Genomic DNA, 25,389 nt, shown 5'->3' with positions numbered 1-25,389 from the left:
AGCTTAGTGTTATTTAGTAGCTGGAATTGTACCACAAGTAAGATGAACTGGAATGTTCAGACATGGAACCTTGATTTGTTTACAGCCGACTCTGAACATAGGATGAAAGTTGCTGGTGACTAATGCCATCTAGTGATCAATTGAATACAGCTCTTTGCTTTCTGATAAAAATCTGCTACGCCATCCTTTTTCTATAATTTTTCTTGTAATAATGAGCTCTGATTATTTGATAGCATTCAGACCAACCTCTTGACTTATGTACTATATATAGTTTTTATTGTTAATATTTGTGTTCTGTGATGGTTTCATACAAAAATTAGAACAAACACTTGGATTATAATACTGTGTGAGATGCTTTAAATCAGGACATGTATCACAGCTTTGTAAATTAATAGTGATTGCAGGTGAAAGATGTTCTCAGTGTGTTAATTGCCTGTTTTGAGAAGTTACGTTCTTTCCCTTTAATGGTATCAACCAGGCTTCTTCCCCTTTGCCCTCCTGTTCGCAGCACTCTTTCTTCAGCAGTGCCACTTTCTGCGGCAGGCTGGCCACTCTGAGAAGTCCGTCTCATTGTTCCAGGCCATGGTGGACTTCACCTTCTTCAAACCTGACAGCGTGAAAGATCTGCCTACCAAAGGACAGGTACCCAGCTCTGCTTGCCTCATCTCTCTCTTCCTGGTTCTTTCTCTGGAGGGAGAGGGGGAAGGTGTGGATAATGAGAGGTGGTGTGGTAGTGTTTTTAAAATATCATATCCTCCTTTATATCAGTCTGCTGAGGAGGACTTCTCAGAAATAGTCCAGTGATCTGAGGAAAGTTTTGTAATGAAAGTGGTGAGATGTGGATAGGTAAAGAAGCTTCCCCCTCCTTCACAACATAAAGGCTCTCTGAGGACCCACCCTGCCACCCTGCCTGCCTACCTGCCTGCCTGCCTTCCTCCTTTCCTTTTCCTTTTCTTTTCCCTGCCCCCCTCCCCTCCCCTTCTTCCTCCTCTCGCCTCCCCTTTCCCCTTCTTCCTCCCGTCCCCTCTCCCTCCCCCCTCCCCCCTCCTCCCCTCCCCTTCCTTCCCCCTCCTCCCCTCCCCTTCCTTCCCCCTCCTCCCCTCCCCTCCCCTCCCCTTCCCCCTTCCTCCTCCCCTCCCCCTCCCCTTCCTCCTCCCCTCCCCTCTTCCTCCCCCTTCCTCCTCCCCTCCCCTCTTCCTCCCCCTCCCCTCCCTTCTCCTCCCCCTCCCCCTTCCCCCTCCCCTTTCCCCCCTTCCCCCTCCCCCTTCTTGTCCCTTCCCCCTTTCTCCTCCCCTCCCCTTCCCCTTCCTCTTCCCCTCCCCTCTTCTTCCCCATCCCCTCCCTTTCCCCTCCCCCTTCCCCTCCCTTCCCCCTTCCTCCTCCCCTCCCCTCCCCCTTCCCCTTCCTCTTCCCCTCCCTTCTCCCTCCCCCATCCCCTCCCTTTCCCCTGTCCCTTCCCCCTCCCCTCTCCCTGCCCCTCCCCTGCCCCTTCCCCCTCCCCCTTCCCCATCCCCCTTCTCCCTCCCCTTCCTCCTCTCCTCTCCCTCCCCTCCCCCTCCTCTCCTCTCCCCCTCCCTCCTCCTCCCCTCCCCTCTCCCCCTCCTCCCCTCCCCTCCCCTCCTCCCCCCTATCCTCTTTCTGCCTTTATTTAAATGCTGGTTAGCTCCCCCAGTCAGGGAAACAGTTGTCATGCCATTTTAAACCTTGTTTACTCTCTTCCACCCTTACACATTCTAGTTTGGGTCTTGCGTCACTTCCCCAGTTAACCTTCTAAGTACCCACAATCTTCGCTAGAGTTGCAAATGAAATTACACAGAGGCACCTTGTCAACAGTGATCCTTATTGGGGAAGGGTTAATCCTTTAGATGACAAATGAGCGTTGCCAATGTTTGAGATAAATGAAGATAAGTGAAGAAATAAAGAATTTTTATAGAGTTATGTATATAAGAAAATGTATCTTTTCCCTTTTTCCACTAAATAAAACTCAGTTTTCTACTCTGTAAAGACGTCTAGTGGAAGATAAACAGAATATATGAGTTGATGGTGAACATTCCAAAGTGTTTCTTGAGAGGCCAAGGCCTCCATCATGTGGGAGTTTCATGAATTGCCAGTAAAGACCGTTTTTATCATGATGCTACCTCTAGAAAAAATTGGATTAAAGAATTATACCAGTTAAATTGCTATTATCAATCATTAATAAGCCATATAACAGAGTAATTTTAAGACATGCTGTGAGATTTTAAGAATAGGCTGTACTACAGAAGTGATTCTCAGCTGACTCTAAGGAGCCTTGTGGGTCAGGATCAGAATTTCTCTCACCCCCTCCCCCTGCCCTGTTCCTAAGACCCACTGTGATAAGAACAGAGTGATGGGTGGAGGGTTCTGCCTACAAATGTGACCCATCAAAGACCACTGCTCTAAAGTGTTGGGAGACCCTGATCCACGTGCTTGAGGTTTCAGACACGAACAGCACATGTAATTCCAAAGCATTTACATGACAACTTTGGAATAAAGTTTCTTATTTAATAATATTCCATATTGCTTTTATAACTGAGAGACGTTGTTACCATAAACACAGTAGTGTGATTTAACACAGGCAGGTCTGATATTACTGGTCTGTGTTTCTGTGGAATAAACAAATAGATTATACTCATTTATCACACTATTATAAAAAAAATTTTTTTCTTAAGTAAACTTTCTTTCTTCACTCTTACAAGAGCCAGACCTCTAAAGAGGGAGCGTAGTCTTCCTGGTCCCCCTTTCTGAGGATGACTGATGTGTCAGGACGTTTGCCCTGCCCTGACGTGACTCTCCTGGAGGCAATACTCTTCCAGGCGTGCGTGGCACTGCCCAGGGCTCAGGCTGGATAATCCTGTGGCTCATGGCCCATGCTGTGCCCACTGGAAGCCTGCGTGTCCTCTTCAAAAGGTTTCTTACAAAAGCTTTCATTGAGTAGGTTATTGGCTCACTTCTACAGTCCTGTTTCCAGTTGATAACATGATCACGTTTCTGTTCATTGCTGTGTTCACATTCTGTTCCATAGGGAAAGATTTATTGCCAGTGAGCTGCTTACCACACACTGCAGACCTAATGTCGGAATGAATGAGGGAGGCGCTAATGGGGCCAGGCTTTAAAATGCAGACCTTTAGGCTGGGTGCGGTGGCTTATGCCTGTAATCCCAGCACTTTGGGAGGCTGAGGTGGGCAGAGCACCTGAGATCGGGAGTTGGAGACCGGCCTGACCAACATGGAGAAACCCCGTCTCTACTAAAAAAAATACAAAATTAGCTGGGCGTGGTGGCTCATACTTGTAATCCCAGCTACTCGGGAGGCTGAGGTAGGAGAATTGCTTGAGCCTGGGAGGCGGAGGTTGCAGTGAGCCAAGATCACACCACTGCACTCCAGCCTGGGCAACAAGAGCGAAACTCCGTCTCAAAAAGTAAAAAATAAAAAATGCAGACCTTTTTACTCCCTGGTTGCCTACCTTGTTCAGATCTGTGCCAACAAGCGTTTATTGAGTCCCTGCTAGGCAGTGAGTATTGTGCCAGGTGTTAGGAATATATAGTTACTTAAGATATGGTTGTGCTCAACCATATCTCATGTAGCTCGTGGTCTGTCTTGTTGGAACTTTCCTTTCAAAATATCTTGAAAGCGGCATGACTTTAGGAATTAGCTCGGGGGTCCAGTGACACTAGGTGAACTGGCAGTGCCACTGTCCCTGGTTAGACTGGCCTGGCAGGATAAGAACTAGGAAACTACTCCCTTCCTCCCCATCTGGAGACCCTTCTTGCTGAACCTCAGCTGATCTTTTTGTAACCTAATCTCGGGAGTGACCTCCCATCACTTTTGCCATATTTTGTGTGTTGGAATCACTAGGTCCAGCTCACATGCGAGTGTGAAAACCACGAGGCAGGGGTAGGGTCATGGGGGTTATCTTGAAAGCTGCCTGCCATGATAGATGGTTCTTTTTTCTATCTCGGGGTGTGTAGCATGTATCTACTTCAAAGACTGATGGCAACCATGATTTCAAGGATCATAAGCTTCTCTTATATCCACCAGCACGGATTTTGCCCACTGACTCAGCAGTTTTGTACAAGTGAGGTCTAATGTCCGTTCTAAAATCTGAACAGGTGGAATTCTTTGAGCCCTTTTGGGACAGTGGAGAGCCCCGGGCTGGGGAGAAGGGAGCCCGAGGCTGGAAGGCGTGGATGCACCAGCAGGAACGAGGTGGCTGGGTGGTCATCAACCCAGGTAAGTCACCGCTCAGTGAAGATGCGTACATCTGTTTCTTCTGGAATTTGTTTTTACATCATGATTATTTGTTTATCTGCTTAAGCTATTTATCAGTAGCTTCAGAATATTGCACAAACATCAAAATGTCAAAAATGTTAAGTAGATGTCATGGGTTCCCCTTAGAAGTTTTAAAGCAGTCGACTTATTCCTTCAGTACATAATGCTTTGAGGATTTGAAAGTTTCTGTAATTTCCCTTTTTCCTTTTATAGGTTGCAACTGAAGAAGGCATCTTGTTAATAACTGCCCCAATCCCCATTCTTTTTTTTTTTGAGACAGAATCTCGCTCTGTCACCCAGGCTGGAGTACAGTGGCATGATCTCGGCTCACTGCAACCTCTGCCTCCTGGGTTCAAGCAATTCTCATGCGTCAGACTCCTGAGTAGCTGGGATTACAGGCTTCTGCCACCACGCCCAGCTAATGTTTGTATTTTTGGTAGAGATAGGGTCGCCATGTTGGCCAGGCTGGTCTCTCTGGTCTGAAACACCTGACCTCCAGTGATCTGCCTGCCTTGGCCTCCCAAAGTGCTGGGATTACAGGTGTGAGCCACCACGCCCGACCCCATTCTTTTTTAGTGTGTATTTCAGACAGTCTTTTTGTTATCCTGTCAATGTACAGACCAACAGATACTTTGAAAAATACCTTTTTAGGACTATTATAAAGTAATTATTACCTAGCATTTACCTAACTGTCACTCTAAGTGACCCCCAAATACTTTCCAGATTTATACTTTAACACAGAGCTGCCCAATAGAAATATAATGTGAGCCTTTTGTGTAATTTCAAATATTCTAGTGGCCACATTAAAAAAGTAAAAAGGAACAGATGATGTTAATTTTGATAGTGTGTTTTATTTAACCTAGTATATCGAAACATTTCAGTATGTAATCAATATTTTAAAATTATTAACCAGAGATTCAGATGCCAATTGCGTGCTTTAAAAAGAAAAAAAATTATTAACTAGGTATTTTGCATTCTTTTTTTAGTACTCTTTGAAATCTGGTGTGTATTTTACACTTTTAGCAAATCTCAGTTCAGACTAGCTACTTTTCTTTTTTTTTTTTTTTTTTTTTTTGAGACAGAGTCTTGGTCTGTCACCCAGGCTGGAGTGTAGTGGCTCAATCTTGGCTCACTGCAACCTCCGCCTTCCGGGTTCAAGGGATTCTTGTGCCTCAGCCTCCCAAGTAGCTGGGATTACAGGTATGCACCACCACACCCACCTAATTTTGTATTTTTAGTAGAGACAAGGTTTCACTGTGTTGGTCCAGGCTGGTCTCGAACCCCTGACCTCAAGTAATCCCCCCACCTCTGCCTCCCAAAGTGCTGGGATTTCCAATGTGAGCCACCGCACCCAGCCCAGACTAGCTACTTTTCAAGTGCATGATAGCCACATATTAATGGTGACGTATTGGACAGAACAAGTCTTAGATATTCAGGAACTGCTTTACTCCCCGAAAGGCAGTTCCAGCATAGAGAGAGATCTGCCAGGCAGACGATTTCATTGAAAGTTCTATAGGGAAAGAGTGATGGACAAGGACTCAGGAGACTGACTCCTTGCCTAGGCTCAGTGAGCTTCTTCTCACAGGTGTAACCTTTCTTTGTTTATTCATTTGCACCATGAAAACTTTGGATTAGGTATTGTCTTGCAAGACAGTTCAGAGCTCCGGGCCAGGGAGCATCTCTAGTACCACTAAGAAGCGAGCGGGGCCCTTCAGGTGTTTTGGGGTAACTCTCCTCTGGGCAGTGCTGTCAGGCAGTGATCATGCCTCACTTGGGGCTGTCAGAGTCTCAGCTGTTTAGATTTCCCTGGGGTGTTCTTTTCCAAAAAGAATGAGAACTATTCATCAGGCTGACCACTGGTTTTACGTATGAAGAAAAACAGCCTGCATGAAACGGAAGTAGGTATTGCAGCCACTGAGTCTGCAAGACCGCATAAGCAAGGGCCAAAAAAATGGAAGTCTGATTAGTAACTCTCCTCTCTGAGTGACTGACTTAGCATGGGTCTGTGTTTTTAGGCTTAGTTTTTTTGGTTTTGTTTGGTTTTTGTTAGAGAGCGAGCCCATTACAGTGCATAGTATCTGTTACACAGTTTGCTGTGTTCTGCATTTCTGTGACAATAAAGTTTTCATAGCAGTGTCCACAGACTAATTTTACTTCTGATAAGTTTCCAGATATCTAATGGTCACTTAAAATCAGGTGTAAAGTTAGTTTTCTCCAAAAGGGAATGCAAATTAATATCAAAACCTTGACTTTTAGCATCAAGTTAGAGACTTGTGTTGGTACTTACATTCTCTGCAAGCTTCTCACACATTTCCATTATGGAGAAACTTTTGCTGAATTTATGAATTTCTTTCTAATGAATTTAATGGAAGTCCTCCAAAAAACTAGGAGGGTCAAAAGAAAGGCTGAAAATTTTCTTGATTCCAGCAAACCTAATTGATAACAGTTTTTGTTTTTATTTTATTTTTAACTTCTCTTATTTATCCTGAAAGGTTAGCGTTGAGAGGGTAGTTGATTTCATCGTGCAGTCAAGCATTTATCATAGCGTGTTTCTTCTCTCTTGACCTCACTTTCTGTTAGTATGTAGTTGTTTTACATGAATGTCTGTCCAAAGCTCTGTAATCTTTTGTGTCCTTAATGTAGTAAATTCAGGTATCTAAGTCTGGTGTATGACTCACAAAGGTAATTTCTCTTACAAGAGTTTTTCAGAGTGATTAAAGGGTTACTTTAAACATAGATCTTTAGAAGAAGGTGATAAATACATTTAGTTTTCTTCTTTGAGAAACTCAGAAGAGCATTTAGGCAGACTATTGGTGGAATAATAGAATGCTAATATATACATTATGCTAATATATACTATAATGCTAATATATACAATATATTATTATTATATGTGCACATTATGTGTTTAAGTTTTTAAAAATATTTTATTTTGAAATAGTATAGAGTCACAAGAAGTAGAAAAAATGTACCAAGAGGTTTTGTGCACCCTTCATCCAGTTCCTTCCAGTGGTAGTACCACAGTACAATGTCAGAACCAGGGAACTGACATTGGTACAGTCTGCAGAGTTTATTCACATTTCACCATTTTACATGCACTCATTGGTGTGTGTGTTTCTGTGGTACTAGGCAGTTTCTATCACGTGTGTAGCTTTGTGTAATCACTACCACAATCAAGATACAGACTGTTTCATCACTGCAAGGCTCCCTCGTGGTATCCTTTCTTAGCCACATCTGCCCCTTCCCCCTCCTAACTCATGGGAACCACTAATCTGTTCTGTTTTCCTGTTGTCTCATGAAGGTTATATAAATGGAATCATAAGGTATATAACATTAACAAAATTTGTTTAGTTGTAAAATATATATAAAATTGATCATTTTTAAGTATACAGTTGAGTGACATTAAGTACATTCACACTGCCATGCAGCCATCACCTCTATCGACCTCCGCAACTTTTTCATTTTCCCCAATTCTGTACCCATTAAAGACAAATTCCTCATTTCTCCCTCCCCCCCAGGCCCCAGCAGTCATTCTACTTTCTGTCTCTATGAATGTGACTACTTTAGGAACCTGGTAGATGTGGAATCATACAATAGTTGACCTCCTGTGAGTGGCTGATTCCACTTAGCATAGTGTCGTCAGAGTTCATCCATGTCGCGCCAGGATTTCCTTCCTTTTTAAAGCCGAACACTTCTCCACTATGTGTATATACCACATTTTGTTTAGCCATCCATTTGTCAATGCACACTTTGGTTGCTTCCACCTCTGGGCCATTGTGAATAATGCTGCTATGAACTTGGGTGTACAATATCTGTTTGAGTCTCTGCTTTCAGTTCTCCTGGGTAGATATTCAGCAGTGGAATCGCCTCATACGGTAATCCTGTGTCTAGTATGCCATGCTGTTTTCCATACATCAGACGGCAGCTGCACCATTTTACATCCCCACCAGCAGGGCACCGGGGTTCGATTTGTCCACATCCCTGGGAACAGTTGTGTTTTGTGTAACTTTTTGAGATTGGCTTTTTTAACTTAGCGTAGTTTCCCTGAGATACATACAAATTGTTGCATATATCAATGGTTTGTTCATGTTGATTGCTGAGTAGTATTCCATTGTGTAAATGGACCACAGCTTAACTGTTCAACCTACGAAGGATGTTTGGATTGTTTCCAGGTGTTGGCGATTATGCATGAAGCTGCTTCTGAGCATTAGCATATAGGTTTTTGTGTAAACGTAGGTTTTAATTTATCTGGGATCAGTGCCCAAGAGTGCAGTTATGCTAAGTGCATGTTTAGTTTGGTGAGAAACTGCCAAAATGATTTCCTGTGTGGCTATACCATTTTATACACTTTATTTTTTAACCTTGAACTTTACAGATAACTCTGGCTTTCCTCCTCTTCCCTTCTACACGTTCAGAGTTAGGAAACAAAGTGAAATAAATTATTGGATATCCTGATTTGGCTTTTTTAAAGGCAAGTTCTAGTGAGCATAGGCCATAATTAATTATACGGTCCCTGGCTAAAAGTTCAGATGACTTCAGAAAATGTAAACTAGTGCCATCATTAAATGTCATTTAGCATTCTAAAACTGTGTTGTCCAATACAGTAACCTCTAGCCACATGTGGCTATTTAAAATTAAATAAAATTAAGAATTCAGGCCAGGTGTGGTGACTCACGCCTGTAATCCCAGCACTTTGGGAGGCCAAGGCAGGTGGATCACCTGAGATCAGGAGTTCGAAACCAGCCTGACCAACATGGTGAAACCCCATCTCTACTAAATACAAAAAATTAGCCAGGCATAGTGGCACATACCTGTAATCCCAGCTACTCAGGAGGCTGAGGTAGGAGTATTGCTTGAACCTGGGAGGCGGAGGTTGCAGTGTGCCGAGATTGTGCCACTGTACTCCAGCCTGGGCGACAAGAGCGAGACTCCATCTCAGAAAAAAAAAAAAGGAATTCATTTCCTTTACTAGCTACCTCTCAAGTGCCCAGTGAGTCACATGTGGCTACCCTGTTAATGCAGGTATGTAGGGCATTTTCATCATCACAGCGAGTTCTGTTGGACAGTACTGTTCTAGAGTATGTGTCATTTCCATTTTAATCACTATACTATTAAAAATAATTTGATTTTATCACCTTGTCTTCCTTTGCTTCCTGAGGACTTGACTGATTACAAGACCTAAATGCCACAGAGTATCCTGGGAGGCTGGCATGGCTCTTACACATCTTGGCATTGCGGGTGCCCAACAGTCCCTGACATAGGAGGCTGATTGAGTGGCGATGGTGGTTTTATTTGCTGATGAGGTGAAGAAATCTCATTCTTGTCTAGATGAGGATGACGATGAACCAGAAGAGGATGACCAGGAAATAAAAGATAAGACTCTGCCCAGGTGGCAGATCTGGCTTGCTGCTGAGCGTTCCCGTGACCAGAGGCACTGGCAGCCCTGGCGTCCTGATAAGACCAAGAAGCAAACCGAGGAAGACTGTGAGGATCCCGAGAGACAGGCACGTATCCTCCGCCCCAGGCAGGAAGCTGTCCGGGGGTCCCTGCCTGCTTTCCATTCCCATGCGCTTTGGTTATCTGAAAGGAGGCCGCTGGAGCTCTCTTAGCAGTTGGCTAGCTTAGGAGATGCTAACCTGCTCCTGTTCTCATCTGTGGAAACTTCCTTCCTGCTGGATATCAGTGTAGAATTTCCTTGGCTGCTGATGATGGGGGAGCATATAGGTGGTTGACCAGAGAGCTCCTGTCCCCTAGTAGGTGGGTGGGCCCTTGTGGTCACCCCTCTGGAGATTGTCTTCCAGGTCATTCGGTTAATTTTTCATGTGGAGCCCTGTGGGATACATACAGATTATTCAAAAAACTCAGAATCACTGTTCTAGATTCTTTCCTTGTGTCCACTTTCCCCACCCCACTCTTGGGTCCGTGAAGCTGTAGCAGATAGACTGGACTCTAGAAGACAAGAGGGACTGGCCGTAAGGTCCATGTTGGACAGTTGGCATCAGTGTGTCTTGCGGAAGAAGAAATTAATGTTTATTGAATACCTGTGGCGTGCCAGGCAGTTCACCTGTGTTATCTCATTTACTGTTACCATGTGACTTGTTACATGCTGCCCTGTGTTTAGTGGCCAGCAGCTCTGGAGGTTTTAAATGAAAATCAAGAAATGCTGTCTTGATACCTAGAATTGATCCAGTTTCACAAGATACCAACTCTGTGTCTTGGAGCTCTGTGACCTTTTCTACAAACGAGGTGCCCTGAAGGCAAGGAGTTTATCCCTTTTGTTTAGTGCTCTGACGTCAATGCCTAGAACAGCATTTGTCCTGTGGTGAGCACTCAGTGAATCCTCTTGGATGTTGAAGGAATATTTGTTTGATGATGGAACATCTGCTCTGGGCAGAGGGATCAGCACAAGTGAAGGCCCCAGAGTGCCAGGAGCGTTTGAGGAGTGGGGAATGGGGTGGCCAGACTGGAGTGAGGACACAGAGAAGTGGGGATAGAGACAGAGGTGATCTCTGGAGGAAGAAGGGGCCAGCTTCTAGGGAAGCCTCAACTCACTGGAAGTCTTGGAGAGGGGACTACCCAGGAGGCCTCTTGCTTCGCTGAAGCTGAATGTCTGCAGAAGAGTGGAATCTTTCTTTGGTATCTGAGGATTCTGTAGAGTTCATAGCCACCCTTCTGGAAGTCATTTCTCAAGGCTTAGAGTCCCAGCAGTCTCCTGGAAGCAGATTTCTGGAGCAGACTGCTGCTGCAAGCAATTTCTTGCCACTTAGCTTTTTCTGTAATCAAAGCCTGGGGGAGAAAAGCTTTCTGATTTATTTTTAACGTAAAGAAGCAGCTTTCTGATTAATTGATGGTTTTGATTGAGTCCCACATACTCTAGTTTATTGTGCTTATGTTATGATTTCCTCTTTGCTGAGAGCCGCAAAGACCAATCAGATAAGCAGCACCAGGACACAAAGGGTGGCCTCCTTGGCCTTATGTTTTTAAATTATTACATGAACTCAGCTATAGACATTTACAGTTAGTATTTGGCTCTTATAATTGCTTTTAACATGCTCCATTGCTCCTGTAGGTTCCTTCTTACCTTCAGTCTGTTTATCTAGTTTTGTCTGTTTATCTAGTTTTGAGCATAGTTTTCATTTCTTGGAGCAATTTCGTACAAGGAAACCACAAATAGTAAAGTTCTTATCTTCCATCTTACAATACAAATTTTTCGCCATCATGCGTTATCAAAGTACAAAAGCAATTATGTATGCTTTCAGAAGTGAACATGTTTCTAGATTTTCTACAAATCCATCAGGATACTTTGAAAGCTTCTGGCTTAAACCTGTTCATGCCTTCTCTCCTTCTCAGGCTTTCCCATGTGTTGAAATGTTAATGGCACCACAGGGCTGCCCAACAGTTACTCTCCAGCTGTCCAGGTTGCCTTGCGAGGTCTCTGGCTTGTGCTAACAGAGAGCTTAGCTCCTGTCTGTTTAAAATTGATTTAATTTGAATAATGTTGAACCATTAGTACCTGCATATAAAGAGAATTGTGACAACTGTGCAGGTTTTGTTTCGTTACATGGGTCGCTTTGTTTTGTCTTTGTTGCAGGTGTTGTTTGATGATATTGGGCAGTCTTTGATCAGACTTTGCAGCCACGATCTTCAGTTCCAGCTGGTGGAGGCCTTCCTGCAGTTCTTGGGTGTGCCTTCTGGCTTTACTCCTCCAGCCTCCTGTCTTTATCTGGCCATGGATGAGAACAGCATCTTTGATAATGGACTTTATGATGAAAAGCCCTTGACTTTTTTCAACCCTTCATTTTCTGGGGCTAGCTGTGTTGGCCGCATGGATAGGTTAGGCTGTCCTCGCTGGACCAGGGGTCAGAACCGAGAGGGCGAGGAGTTCATCCGCAATGTCTTCCACCTTGTCATGCCTTTGTTTTCAGGCAAAGAGAAGTCCCAGCTCTGCTTCTCCTGGTTACAGTATGAGATTGCAAAGGTAATTCCAGACTCATCCTCCCGTGTTTGGGGACTTTTCATTTCATGTCAGTGTTTATAAACGGGATTGTAAGCCTCCGAGTGCTCTCCCTGGAACTATGCCCCAGCACCTCCTCCTCCAGTGACCCTGAAGGCACCTTGTGTGTGTTTGCCCTTCTGAGGGGCTGCAGTGAAGAGGAGTAAGACAGGAACGAGTCAGGCTACCTCAGTGACTCTCGAGCTGTTTATTGTATTATCTTGCACTACCAGGTCCCCGTTCTTATATGAACAATGAGTGCTCAGAATAGTTTTAGAGCAGCGTCAGAGCATTCAGGGGCTTATTAAAATAGATCAGCGTCAGGTGCGGTGGCTCACGCCTGTAATCCCAGCATTTGGGAGGCCGAGGCGGGCGGATCACCTGAGGTCGGGAGTTCGAGACCAGCCTGGCCAACATGGCAGAACCTTGTCTCTACTAAAAATGCAAAAATTAGCTGGGCGTTGTGGCATGTGCCTGTAATCCCAGCTGCCCAGGAGGCTGAGGCAGGAGAATCGCTTGAACATGGGAGGCGGAGGTTGCCGTGAACTGAGATCACACCATTGCACTCCAGCGTGGGTGACAGAGTGAGACTCCATCTCAAAAATAAATAATAGATAAGCTACTTATAATACTTACCCTCCGCTTTCTGCTAGAAATGAGTCTGGATTGGCTGTTCTGTCCTCTGCTGGCCACAGTTAGTACTGGCTCTCTTAGCACCCAAGTTCTGAAGCTTCAACTACAGATTACACACACCAGGTTGTATTGAAATAGTGTGTTAAAATGTTGTGGCCACATCTCTTTGGAGAAGAACATTTGTAGGTATCAGCCTTGTTTATAGAGATTTCAGCTGGAACCCTGGATTGTAAATTTGGGGGAACTTGTGGCCCTGGTAAAAATCCTCATTTCTTTTCCAGCTCACAGAGCCTCAGTGTTTACCAGACCTGTGATAAAGGGAGGAAGTTTAGACACCTTTTTTCCTGTCAGTGCTTTCTACAGTTGGCAGCAGAGGATGCCTTAATTACAGAGCACCTGAAGTCATTCTTCTCTTTTTCCCTGTAGGTCATTTGGTGCCTGCACCCTAAAAACAAGAAGAGATTAAAGTCACAAGGGAAGAACTGCAAAAAACTAGCCAAGAATCTCCTTAAGGAGCCAGAAAACTGCAACAACTTTTGCCTGTGGAAGCAGTATGCACATCTGGAGTGGTTGCTTGGCAACACAGAGGATGCTAGAAAAGTTTTTGACACAGCACTCGGCATGGCAGGAAGCAGAGAACTGAAAGACTCTGACCTCTGTGAGCTCAGTCTGCTCTATGCTGAGCTGGAGGTGGAGCTGTCGCCAGAAGTGAGAGGGGCCGCCACAGCCCGAGCTGTTCACATATTAACCAAGCTGACTGAGAGCAGCCCCTATGGGCCCTACGCTGGACAGGTGTCGGCTGTTCGCATTTTGAAAGCGCGAAAGGCTTACGAGCACGCGCTGCAGGACTGTTTGGGTGACAGCTGTGTCTCTGATCCAGCTCCCACCGATTCCTGTAGCCGCCTAATTAGCCTGGCTAAATGCTTCATGCTCTTCCAGTATTTGACCATAGGGATTGATGCTGCTGTGCGGATATACGAACAGGTGTTTGCAAAACTGAACAGTTCTGTTTTCCCAGAAGGCTCTGGCGAGGGGGACAGTGCCAGCTCCCAGAGTTGGACCAGTGTTCTCGAAGCCATCACACTGATGCACACGAGCCTGCTGAGATTCCACATGAAAGTGAGTGTTTACCCGCTGGCCCCTCTGCGAGAGGCACTCTCACAGGCTTTAAAGTTGTATCCAGGCAACCAGGTTCTTTGGAGGTCCTATGTACAGATTCAGAATAAGTCCCACAGTGCCAGCAAGACCAGGAGATTTTTTGACACAATCACCAGGTCTGCCAAACCCTTGGAGCCTTGGTTGTTTGCAATTGAAGCTGAGAAACTGAGGAAGAGACTGGTGGAAACCGTCCAGAGGTAATTCCAGACCGTCCTGTTCGTGTGCCCCGCAAATGTTTATGGAATGCTTGCTGTGTTCCCCCGACCTTGCTGGGTCTCAGGAATACAGGGATGAACACGGCACGGTGCCCAGAACACCTGCCGTGGGGCTGTAGGTGTCATAGAATAACGGATTGAAAGGCGAGCAAGACACAAAGTAGTGGCACCTCTCAGGAGAGGGGTTGGTGGCTGTCGCCTGGGTGTGCTTCTGGGGAGTGTGAATGTTGCTTCTGTGTGCATGGGTGGTGGCCGTCAGATCATGGGAATGCTGAGAAGCCGTCACGAAAGCCTGATGGCTAAGAGCACAGGGGCCAGGTGGCAGCTCTCTGGATTCCAGTGCCAGCTCTTCTCGGCTGGGTGAACTCGAGCAGGCAACTTCCCCTCTCATAGCTCCCTCTCTGTCAGATGGGAATGAAGAACCTACTTCATAGGGTCTCTCTGAGGGGTCAGTGAGGTAAGTGCTTGGCACAAAGTGTGTAGTGACTGGGAGCATCTGTCAGCATTCCTAGTGACAGAAGTGTCATGTTTAAATTCCATCTTTGATACGATATTTTCTTTTCTTTTTATTTTTTGAGACAGGTTCTCACTCTGTCGCTCAGGCTGGAGTGCAGTGGTGCAGTCTCAGCTCACTGCAGCCTTGACCTCCTGGGCTCAAGTGATTCTCCCACCTCAGTCTCCCCGGTAGCTGGGACTACAGGCACCACCACGCCTGGCTAATTTTTTTATTTTGTAGAGACGGGGTTTTGCCATATTGCCCAGACTGGTCTCCATCTCCTGAGCTTAAGCGATCCTCCCATCTCAGCCTTCCAAAGTGCTGGGATTATAGGAGGGAGCCACAGCGTCCGGCCTGATGCAGTATTTTCTCTCTAAAGGTTAAATGTTAATCTGGGGGACACATTAGCTTAGGCATCATTGTTTTCCCAGAATCTTTGCCGTTGCTTCACTCTGACCTTATAAGCCAAAATTGTCTTTGAATAATATTTCACTTGTTTTTTTATTTCTTCCATTGGGATTTTGTTCACTCCATGTGAGCCTTGCTTTCTCTATTATAAATCAAAAGGTCTTTTCTTCCTGTAAAGCAGAATTTGCATTCTGCTGATTAAAGGGTAGCTTTCTTTCTTTTTTTTTTTTCTGAGACGGAGTCTCACTCTGTTGCCCAGGCTGGAATGCAGTGGCATGATCTCAGCTCACTGCAACCTCTGCCTCCCGGGTTCAAGCAATTCTCCTGCCTCAGCCTCCCGAGTAGCTGGGACTACAGGCACCAGCTAATTTTTGTATTTTTAGTAGAGACAAGGTTTCGCCATATTGGCCAGGCTGGTCTCGAACTCCTGACCTTGTAATCTACCGACCTCGGCCTCCCGAAGTGCTGGGATTACAGGCATGAGCCATCGCGCCCAGCAAAGGGTAGTTTTCTTTAGCAAACAGAGGTGAGTGGGTTTTTGTGTGACTTCAAGACAGATCCGGTGTGGTGTGGAAACCACAGAACTCTGGCCTGTGCCTTCTCCTGGCCTTGGAGAAGCCCCGTACACAGTGCCCTACGCCTGAGGGACAGCTCTCCCCTGACTCTCTCTGATCTGGTTGTTGCTGACACTTGTCATCACTAAGGCATCTCTTCCTCCTGGGATGTAGGATGAGAGAGCTTGTGTCAGAGTCACGTGAGCCTTTGCCTTGCAGGTTAGACGGTAGAGAGATCCACGCCACAATTCCCGAGACCGGCTTAATGCATCGGATCCAAGCCCTGTTTGAAAATGCCATGCGCAGCGACAGTGGCAGCCAGTGCCCCTTGCTGTGGAGGATGTATTTGAATTTTCTGGTAAGAAAATATTGAGATGTTTTGTGTTCATGCAGATCTCTACCTCTTCCTTCGTAAATGAGAAAGTATGGGTGTCCAGTAGCCCCTGCCCAGGAGAGCTGGGAGGCCATATTTCACTCTCATCTTCTTGGCATTGGTGAATCTCTAAGAAATCCTGATGGAATAATGTCAGATTTCTCAGGACTTGGGAAGAGGTTGCAAGTGGTCCATCTCCTCAAAATATTTGGTAGAACGAAGTTGAAGAGTAGTTACTGGGCTATTCAGTGCAATAGGATTTAATGTGGGTTTCTCTGAGTTGACTTAAGTCGGCAACTTGCAAAAGGTCTAAGAGCTTTCCTTTGAAAGAGACCTATATTCTTTGCCATTCTGCTCATAAGAATTTCTAGGTCCTGATTTTTTTTTTTTTTTTTTTTTTTTTTTTTCCTGAGACGGAGTCTCACTCTGTTGCCCAGGCTGGAGTGCAATGGCGCGGTCTCGGCTCACTGCAATCTCCGCCTCCTGGGTTCAAGCAATTCTCTGCCTCAGTCTCCCAGGTAGCTGGGATTACAGGCACCTGCCACCATGCCTGGCTAATTTTTTGTATTTTTAGTTGAGATGGGGTTTCACCATCTTGGCCAGGCTGGTCTTGAACTCCTGACCTCATGAGCCACCTGCCTCGGCCTCCCAAAGTGCTGGGATTACAGGCGTGAGCCACCGTGCCCGGCCTTGTTTTGTTATTAAAAAAAAAAGGTTCAGGCTGGGTGGTGCAGTGGTTCAGGCCTGTAGTCCCAGCACTTTCGGAGGCCAAGGCAGGAAAATTGCTTGAGCCCAGGAGTTCAAGACCAGCCTAAGCAAGATGGTGATACCCCATCTCTACAAAAAAATTAAAAAGTTAGCTGGGCATGGTGGTGTGAGCCTTTGGTCCCAGCTACACCAGAGGTTGAGGCAGGAGGATTCCTTGAGCCCAGGAGTTTGAGGTGGCAGCGAGCTATGATCACACCACTGCACTCTGGCCTGGGCGACAAAATGAGACCTTGTCTCTTAAAAAAAAAATGTAATCTAGGATGTAATTTTAAAAATCAACATTTCTGGCTGGACACAGTGGCTCATGCCTGTAATCCCAGCACTTTGGGAGGCCAAGGCAGATGGATCACCTGAGGTCAGGAGTTCGAGGCCAGCCTGGACATCATGGCGAAACCCCGTCTCTACTGAAAATACAAAAATTAGCTTGGTGTGGTGGTATGCGCCTGTAATCCCAGCCACCTGGGAGGCTGGGGCAGGAGAATTGCTGGAGCCTGGGAGGCAGAGGCTGCAGTGAGCCAAGGTCATGCCGCTGTACTCCAGCCTGAACAACAGAGTGAGACTCTGTCTCCAAAAAAAAAAAAAAAATCAATTATTTCTTTTTTTTTTTTTTTTAAGACAAGGTCTTATTCTGTTGCCCAGGCTGGAGTGCAGTAGTGGGATCGCAGCTCACTGCAACCTCTGCCTCCCAGGTTCAAGTGATTCTCCTGCCTCAGCCTCCTGAGTAGCTAGGATTACAGGCGTGAGTCCAGCTAATTTTTGCATTTTTAGTAGAGATGGGATTTTGCCATGTTGGCCAGACTGGTCTTGAAATCCTGACCTCAAGTGATCCGCCTGTCTCATCCTCTGAAAGTGCTGGGATTACAGGTGTAAGCCACCATGCCCAGCCTAAAATCGACATTTCTAAAGCAGCTTTGTGTTCATGTAAAAGTACCATAGAGATTAAATATGGTGAGACACCATTTAATTTTGTGAATGTGAATGTACAAGCTGAAAGGTGGCTCTTTGGCTTAATAGAATCTGTGAATTGGCTCAGCCTTGGGTTAAAGGCCTGGCATTGGGCTGGGCCTTGTTTACTGTAACACATCTGTTGCCAAGTTGCACGTTTTTTTTAGAAACACAGTCTTCTAGGCCTCTTGCTTTAGTTCAGGGATACTCAGTCGTATCCAAATGGTCTTCAATGAATATCGTACGTTTCGGAAATCAAAAGTGATCTTCCTGGCCAGGTGTGGTGGCTCATGCCTGTGATCCCAGCACTTTGGGAGGCTGCTCATGCCTGTGATCCCAGCACTTTGGGAGGCTGCTCATGCCTGTGATCCCAGCACTTTGGGAGGCTGCTCATGCCTGTGATCCCAGCACTTTGGGAGGCCGCTCATGCCTGTGATCCCAGCACTTTGGGAGGCTGCTCATGCCTGTGATCCCAGCACTTTGGGAGGCTGAGGCAGCCGGATCACCTGAGGTCAGGAGTTCGAGACCAGCCTGGCTGACATGGCAAAACCCCGTCACTACTAAAAATACAAAAAAAAATTAGCTGGATGTGGTGGCAGGCATCTGTAATCGTAGCTACTTGGGAGGCTCAGGCAAGAGAATCGCTTGAACCAGGGAGGTTGCAGTGAGCTGCAGGCGGAGGTTGCAGTGAGCTGAGATCATACCACTGCACTCCTGCCTGGGTGACAGAGTGAGACCCTGTCTCAAAAAAAAAACAAAAACCAAAAAAAAACCAAAGTGACCTTCCTTACTCATAAATCTTATGTATATATCTGAAGATTTCCATAGGATAAATTCTCAAAACTTGATCATGTTACATATGACAAAACTGGAGTGTAAAGAGATACAGAGCGAGCATCTGTATCTGTTGGGCCCCCACTCATTCCTGTCTTTGATTCCAGAATTCATCGGGTGTGTCTCTCTGACCTCTGGAAGGAGCCAGGCACTGAAGGCCTGAGGGGCTGGGCAGGACCCGTGACCTCAGGACAGCTGTTCATGGGCACACTCAGGAATAATGGGCACAGTTTTGGGGGCAGAAGTTGGCATCAAAAATGAATTACCACGTCTGGGTGTGGTGGCTCACACCTGTAATCCCAGCACTTTGGGGAGGCCGAGGTGGGCAATCACGAGGTCAGGAGATTGAGACCATCCTGGCTAACACGGTGAAACCCCGTCTCTACTAAAAATACAAAAAATTAGCCGGGCGTGGTGGCGGGCACCTGTAGTCCCAGCTACTTGGGAGGCTGAGGCAGGAAAATCGCTTGAACCTGGGAGGCGGAGGCTGCAGTGAGCCAAGATTGCGCCACTGCACTCCAGCCTGGGCGACAGAGCGAGACTCCGTCTCAAAAAAAAAAAAAAAAAAAAAAAAAACGCAAAAGTTTGTGCATTTCTCTTAACATTTATCTTCAGACCCAGAAGCTCTGATCTTATGGTTTGACTCGTGTGTGAGCTGGAAACTTGCAGGCAGGATGCTGCTGTTAGTAGAGACAACAGTTTGAGGCAGCAGAGTCAGGAGCCCAGGGTTTTAATGAAACCTCCACTCCTGTCATCAGGCTGTTCAGCTGAGGGAGCAGAGCAGATGCTCCCTGATATTCCCAGCATAAAGATTCCGCCCATCTTTACATTTAAAATGGTGGAGCTTGCACATTTGCCAGTTTAACTTACCCAGTCTTTTACAGGTAGAGGCAGGGTAAGGTGCAAATGTACAATATTTTTACTAAGAATCTGCCATGAGCCTAGTTTGGTTGGGCTGTAGACAAAAAGTGCTTATTGGCTTTGAAAAAAAGATCTGGCCCCTTAGAGAATTTCTCTCTTTTTGGAAAGGTAGTATTGGAACTAAGGACTCATTAGAGCAGAGACTGCCCCTAGCAGTTCCTGAGGCATCTGGGCAGGCTCCTAGCACTTTGTTAATACAGTGAAAAATTACATTAGGGCCAGCATGCAAGGTGAAGGTGTAGCAAGTGCCTGAAGAGGCAGAAGAAGGGAGCCTTGCAGGCCGGGGGAAGGCTAAGGCTCCCTGGAGGAGGGCTGTGAGGTTGGTTGTGCGATTGTGCCTTTTTGTGTACCTGTGCACATACGTGCATGCTTATACATATGCACATACATATACTCTTGCAACATGCACGCAAGCTTATTTGCTTGCTTGCACTTTTTTCCCTGTAAAAATGTTTGAAGGAGTTCGGGAGATCGAGACCAGCCTGGCCAATATGGAGGAACCCCATCTCTACTAAAAATACAAAATTAGCTGGGCGTAGTGGCACATGTCTGTAATCCCAGCTACTCGGGAGGCTGAGGCAGGAGAATCACTTGAACCCGGGAGGCGGAGGTTGTGGTGAGCCGAGATCGCGGCACCGCACCCCAGCCTAGGCAACAAGAGTGAAACTCCATCTCAAAAAAAAAAGTTTGAAGGAATTAAAGCTTATTCTTGGCCATGGAGGGAAAGGAATTGGACAAACAGCAGTTAAAATTTTCCACTAATGTTGGAATTTAGCAGGTTAAAACCTCGCTTTTAGGAGAGACTTTCAAATGTGCTGTTTTGCATATACATTAACACTCTCAGCCAAACTTTTTTTTTTTGAGATAGGATCTTACTCTGTTGCCCAGGCTGCTGGAGTGCAATGGCACTATCACGACTCACTGCAGCCTCAACCTCCTGGGCTCATACAATCCTCACACGTCAGCCTCCTGAGTAGCTGGGACTACTGGCATGCACGACCATGCCTCGCTGTTTTTTTTATTTTTTGTAAAGATGGGGTCTCACATGGTGCCCAGGCTAGCCTCAAACTCCTGGGCTCAAGCAGTCCATTCACCTCAGCCTCCCAAAGTGTTCAGATGATGGGCGTGAGCCACTGCGCCTGGCTTGTTTATTGTTTTGTTGTTTTAGCTAAAATTACAGTTTTTTCAAGATACTTAAAATCCTTTAATTTGGTCATCTACCTACACAATAAAGAAGTAACTATGAGTATATAAGCCAGTTAGCTGATTTCAGGGGACTGATGAAAGACGTCTTAAATAAAAAGGGCAGAGTGGCATTTCTGAATTGTGAATCATTAGATTTTCTTTTACCCTCTAGTATAATTTCTTCCATCCTGTTGACAGCTGGCAGGAGTCGGTGTGTATTGAAAGGCCATATTTACAAGAGCTGGTGGGAGGGAAAAGAATCCCCCTGAGTTCTATCAGAGATAAACCGATAAACCTCTCAGCAGAGTGTCAGTCTTCTCTCAGGAGCACACGGAGGGAGCATTATAGAAATGCATCTTTTTTTTTTGGACAAAGTTGGTTATGTTTTGTTAAATTACTTAAAAAATTGTATAAGCTAACTGTTCAGATTTGTTTATAAGGAGATAAAAAAAGAGAATCAAAATTTGCAAAAGCCTTAAGACCTTCAGCTTCCTCGTTTTTTAGAGCTGTTGCTTCCCCCATGGGGAGGTGGCACACATCTGCTAAGAAGGTAGACAAATGCCAAAACAAGTGATTACGAAGCACCAAATAGCTTCTCTACACGGAGGACTCAAACACTCGGGACGTTAGCGATGCGGCCGATGGGCAGCTGCCCGCCACTGTCACTCGCCTCCCCCGTGGTCATGCAGGGGAGGATTATTATGGCCCAGCTCAGGTCTGAGTCATAAGCATTTTTTGTTTTTTTTTGAGACAGGGTCTTGCTCTGTCATGGAGGCTGGAATGCAGTGGTGCAGTCTCGGCTCACTGCAGCCTCAACCTCCTGAGCTCAAGCAATCCCCACACCTTAGCTGGGACCACAGGTGCATACCACTGTGCTGGGCTAATTTTTGTATTTTTTAGAGACAGCATTTTGCCATGTTGCCCAGGCTGGTCTTCAACTACTGAGCTCAAGCAATCTGCCTGCTTTAGCCTCCCAAAGTGCTGGGATTACAGGTGTGAGCCACTGTGCCCAGCCAGCATCTTGTTGGCTGAGTTCTTCAGATGGTTGGTATGAGATTTGGTTCCTGGGGCTTCGTGTGAGGGAAGCGGCCTCTGTATGAAGTCTCCATTCCTGCTTCCCTCTGGGAGACTGCCCTTGGCCGAATCACACACACACTCAGGCACCCATCACGGCAGTTCTGCTCCTCCATTAGCTATTTTCTTAGGTTCCCAGCAAAGACCCTGTTGGTTACCTGAGATGCTCCCAGTCCACCTGAGGAGACATTTACCTGGACACAATCCCGTAGGGTGCAGACACAGTACCATGGGAACTCCAGCAAAGAAGAGTTGCCCTCTCTGTTATGTTTCAGTCCTGACTTAGGAATTTCATGAGGGGTCTCAGTTGTCAGTTCAGAAGGTGAGAAAGGAGGACCAGGAGAGCCAGATAGCGCCCATGAACTCTTCCCACCCTCGAGACTCTGTGCCAGTCAGAGGTCAAAGGTACACGCAGGCCACGTCTCAGAATATGAAATCATGGACGGAAGCCACACGTGGTCACCACTAAGCTTTCACTTGGCGTCGAGCCCTCCCATACCTCCGTACAGTGAGGGCGTCTCCAGCGCTGATGGAGGCTAGCCAGCTGTGTGCCTGGATTTGTTGGGTTCCGGGATTAGCTGTGCATGGTTGAGAAAGTACAGTCATAAAGTTTTTCTTTTATCTTTCAAAAAGGACAAAAAAGCTTACATTTTGTCAGTATCTTAGGAAAGGACGCTGAAGTATGTTAGGATGGGAAGGACAGCGCTCAATGGCTCTTTGGTTATAAATTCAGAGGCTCAGCCTCAGAACTGGAGGCTCCCACCAGGGAGGACACACAGGAGTCCTCCGAGCCTCACAGCTGGCCCTGTGCGTGGCACTCGCAGAGGCTGGGGAAAGACTGGGCCTTGCCTGAAGCAGGATCATCACAGTTCCGTTCCCTGTGACTGTGGGAGTTAACAGTTGAGAAGGACCGGCCATGGAGTCCCGGCTACTTGGGAGACTGAGGTGGGAGGACTGCTTGAGCCCAGAGGTTCAAGGCCAGCCTGGGCAACACAGACAGTGAAAAAAAAACAAAAATGAAAACAAAACAAATTGAAAAGGGAGTGAGGCCATCCTTCGTAGATGGAGTTCCTGAGATGTAAATTGGAGATTGGAGTCCCTGGATGCCACTGTTCAGGTTTCTGGGAAGCCAGTCAGCAGCCCTCACTGGTCCCGGGCTGGATGCTGTGCCCCGGCCGCTTGGTTGGGCAGGGCCGGCGTCCCCTAGAACCTTCTGAGGGAGGGGAGCTTGCAGGACGGGGTGGGTGGAAACAGAGACTTCAGCTCCACAAGCCCTGCCTGTGCCCACTCCTGGCTGCACAGCTACCTGTGGAGCTGCCCGTGTGGGCTGTGATTCCTTGGAGGGCTTGAGAGGGGCTGTTGTCAGTGGAGGTCCCAGGCTGGGTCTCCTTCCACACTGGGCTGGGAAGGAGGCTGTGTGGCTGAGTCGAGACGGAGGGTTTTATATCTAGAGAGAACACATGCTGAATATCCACACAGATACTGAGATTGCCGATGGAACTTGCACCTTTTGTAAGGTCAGTGATCACAGTCCTGGCCGTCTCATTTCTCTAAAAGATAGTTTTCAGAAAATGGCAAGTATTAAAGCAAGTGTCTTCTCTACGTTTTCTAAGATAAGTATTGTAGATTTTCTCTATTTGTATAATGTCTTCAGCCTCATCTCACCGACACTCCTTGGTTTCAAGCACTGTTACTAACCCCCAGACGTGACAGCCTACAGCAAAGGAGGAGATCCGGGACTTTAAAAAGTCAGTAGTGTTCAGGATTGACACTCCGGGGCCATTTCAATGGGAGGAAACAACCCCAACACAGCAGTGGCTTCTGAGAGTGCTCCCTGGCGCCTGCCCCTGTCCCACGGCCACCGTGACGGTGCCAGGCCCTCTGCACAGGTGGGCTCACTGCAGCTGAGGGCTTGTGCCCGTCATCCAGGGGTGTTTGTGTAGCCTTAGCCTCTCTGTGTCAGCTAATCATGTTTGTATTTTCTCCCCCTCACCTCAGGTTTCCTTAGGAAATAAAGAAAGAAGCAAAGGTGTATTCTACAAAGCACTTCAGAATTGTCCTTGGGCAAAGGTAAGTGTTAAAGGCCATGGCATCTTCAGCTTCCCGAAGACTTCCCGCCAGGTCTCCGTCCAGCTAGTGTCTTCCCAGCCTGCCCCGCGGCACTGGGGATGCTCGGCTCATGGACGCCATACCCTGTCCCAAGGTACATCCAGAGCCTTTTCCTGGTGAAACTGTTCCCTGTGGAGTCAGAGCCTGGCCCTGCCTGGGGCTGGTGCTTCATGGAAGTGTTGCTGTGGGTAGCTGGTTTCCCAGCATTTGGTCAGAGTCCAGCCCAGATGCTGAAAGAGCTGGGATCATGTCCCAGCCCGGCTGTGAGAGCCCAGGTCAGGTGACACTCAGAAGTGAAACTGAGGGCGATGGCCAGCAATTCCTGGACCCCTTTTAAAAGAGAAGGCCTTGCTTGGCGTTTGCTCACTTTTGCGAGTTCAGTGTCCTTCCTGAACATGCCCAGTGCTGCCCGAGTTAAGAAAGTCTGAGCCAAGGGGAGCAGGGGCTGTGGAGGGCGACAGGAGGGCAGCGTCACCAGGAACCTGGCCCTTGCTTCCTGAGCTCCTCCAGGCTGACAGGAAGTGGCGGCTGAGTGGGGTGGCCTTCCTGCCTGCCCCTAGGTGTTGTACCTGGACGCCGTGGAGTACTTCCCCGATGAGATGCAGGAGATCCTGGACCTAATGACTGAGAAGGAGCTCCGGGTGCGCCTGCCACTGGAGGAGCTGGAGCTGCTGCTGGAGGATTAGAGAGCAGCGGGGAAACGGGCTGTGGCTTCGAGGTCAAGTTGCCCGCCCTGCGGAGCTAGGAGGCACGAGTGGAGAACGTGTGTGTTAGGAGAACGCAGCTTTTGAAATGTTCTTTCTCGATAGTAATAATGTGGGCTGCCAGCCTCTCACATCTTGCACGCTTTTTGGGTGTGTAAATGACACAAAAGCTATTTACATATTATATATGTGAATATGTGTATATATGTACATAGCCAGAGAGTCATACCAAGTGGTCATTAAACCGACGATGATTGAGGCGTGCAGCATCCTTGCTCATTCTCTCCCTGTGCGCAGCCAGCACCGGCCCCCGCACGGTGAATGTGTCCCCTCCGCTGGTGTCATGGTGGTCGTGCCAGGCCCTCTCTGAGATAAAGGTGTGGTTTTTCAGCACTAGGGTGTCTTCCCCAGGCTGGTGAGCTGGAGATTTTGCTCTTGTGTTCAGACCCGCAGTTAAGCTTGGTGGTCTGGCCTGCACGCAGTGTGTGGAAAGTTCCCTGAGCTTACCCCGGTGGCGATGCCTCCGCCTGGAGCTGGAGGGGCAGCGTGCCCTGGGGCTGCTGAAAAACTCAGGCCTGACCCTGTGGAGTCAGAACCCGCTCTCCAGCAGGTCCCAGGCCACTTGAGTGTGGAAGGCTGCCCGGGGCAGTGGCAGCCTCTGCGGGAAGCCTGCTCCCAAGCCGTCTAGGAGCCGAGCACGCTGTACTGCCAGCCCCAGCCCTGCCTGCGT

General features: G+C 47.1%; 1 protein-coding gene across 2 annotated transcripts in view; it reads left to right on the top strand.

The window, feature by feature from the left end:
* NRDE2 (NRDE-2, necessary for RNA interference, domain containing) overlaps positions 1-24,925 on the top strand; it is a 54,830-nt gene extending 29,905 nt beyond the window's left edge. Inside the window, exons 7-14 of one of the 2 annotated variants that reach the window (XR_008493828.2) lie at positions 509-642; positions 4,130-4,250; positions 9,618-9,793; positions 11,881-12,267; positions 13,342-14,270; positions 15,966-16,104; positions 23,501-23,735; positions 23,845-23,899. Coding sequence is in view for 1 of the 2 variants with exons in the window: in XM_054449888.2 (XP_054305863.2) it covers positions 509-642; positions 4,130-4,250; positions 9,618-9,793; positions 11,881-12,267; positions 13,342-14,270; positions 15,966-16,104; positions 23,845-23,916; positions 24,516-24,641 (2,084 nt within the window). In the remaining variant the exon portion in view is untranslated. Of the gene's footprint in view, positions 1-508; positions 643-4,129; positions 4,251-9,617; positions 9,794-11,880; positions 12,268-13,341; positions 14,271-15,965; positions 16,105-23,500; positions 23,736-23,844; positions 23,917-24,515 lie in introns of those variants that run through there. The other variant, XM_054449888.2, reaches the window with a different exon arrangement.
* The last annotated feature ends 464 nt before the right edge of the window (positions 24,926-25,389 follow it).

Source organism: Pongo pygmaeus, chromosome 15 (assembly GCF_028885625.2).
Source record: "Pongo pygmaeus isolate AG05252 chromosome 15, NHGRI_mPonPyg2-v2.0_pri, whole genome shotgun sequence".
Lineage (NCBI taxonomy): Eukaryota > Metazoa > Chordata > Mammalia > Primates > Hominidae > Pongo > Pongo pygmaeus.
Note: the sequence above shows the minus strand (reverse complement) of the source record. Positions and strands in the feature narration are given on the sequence as shown.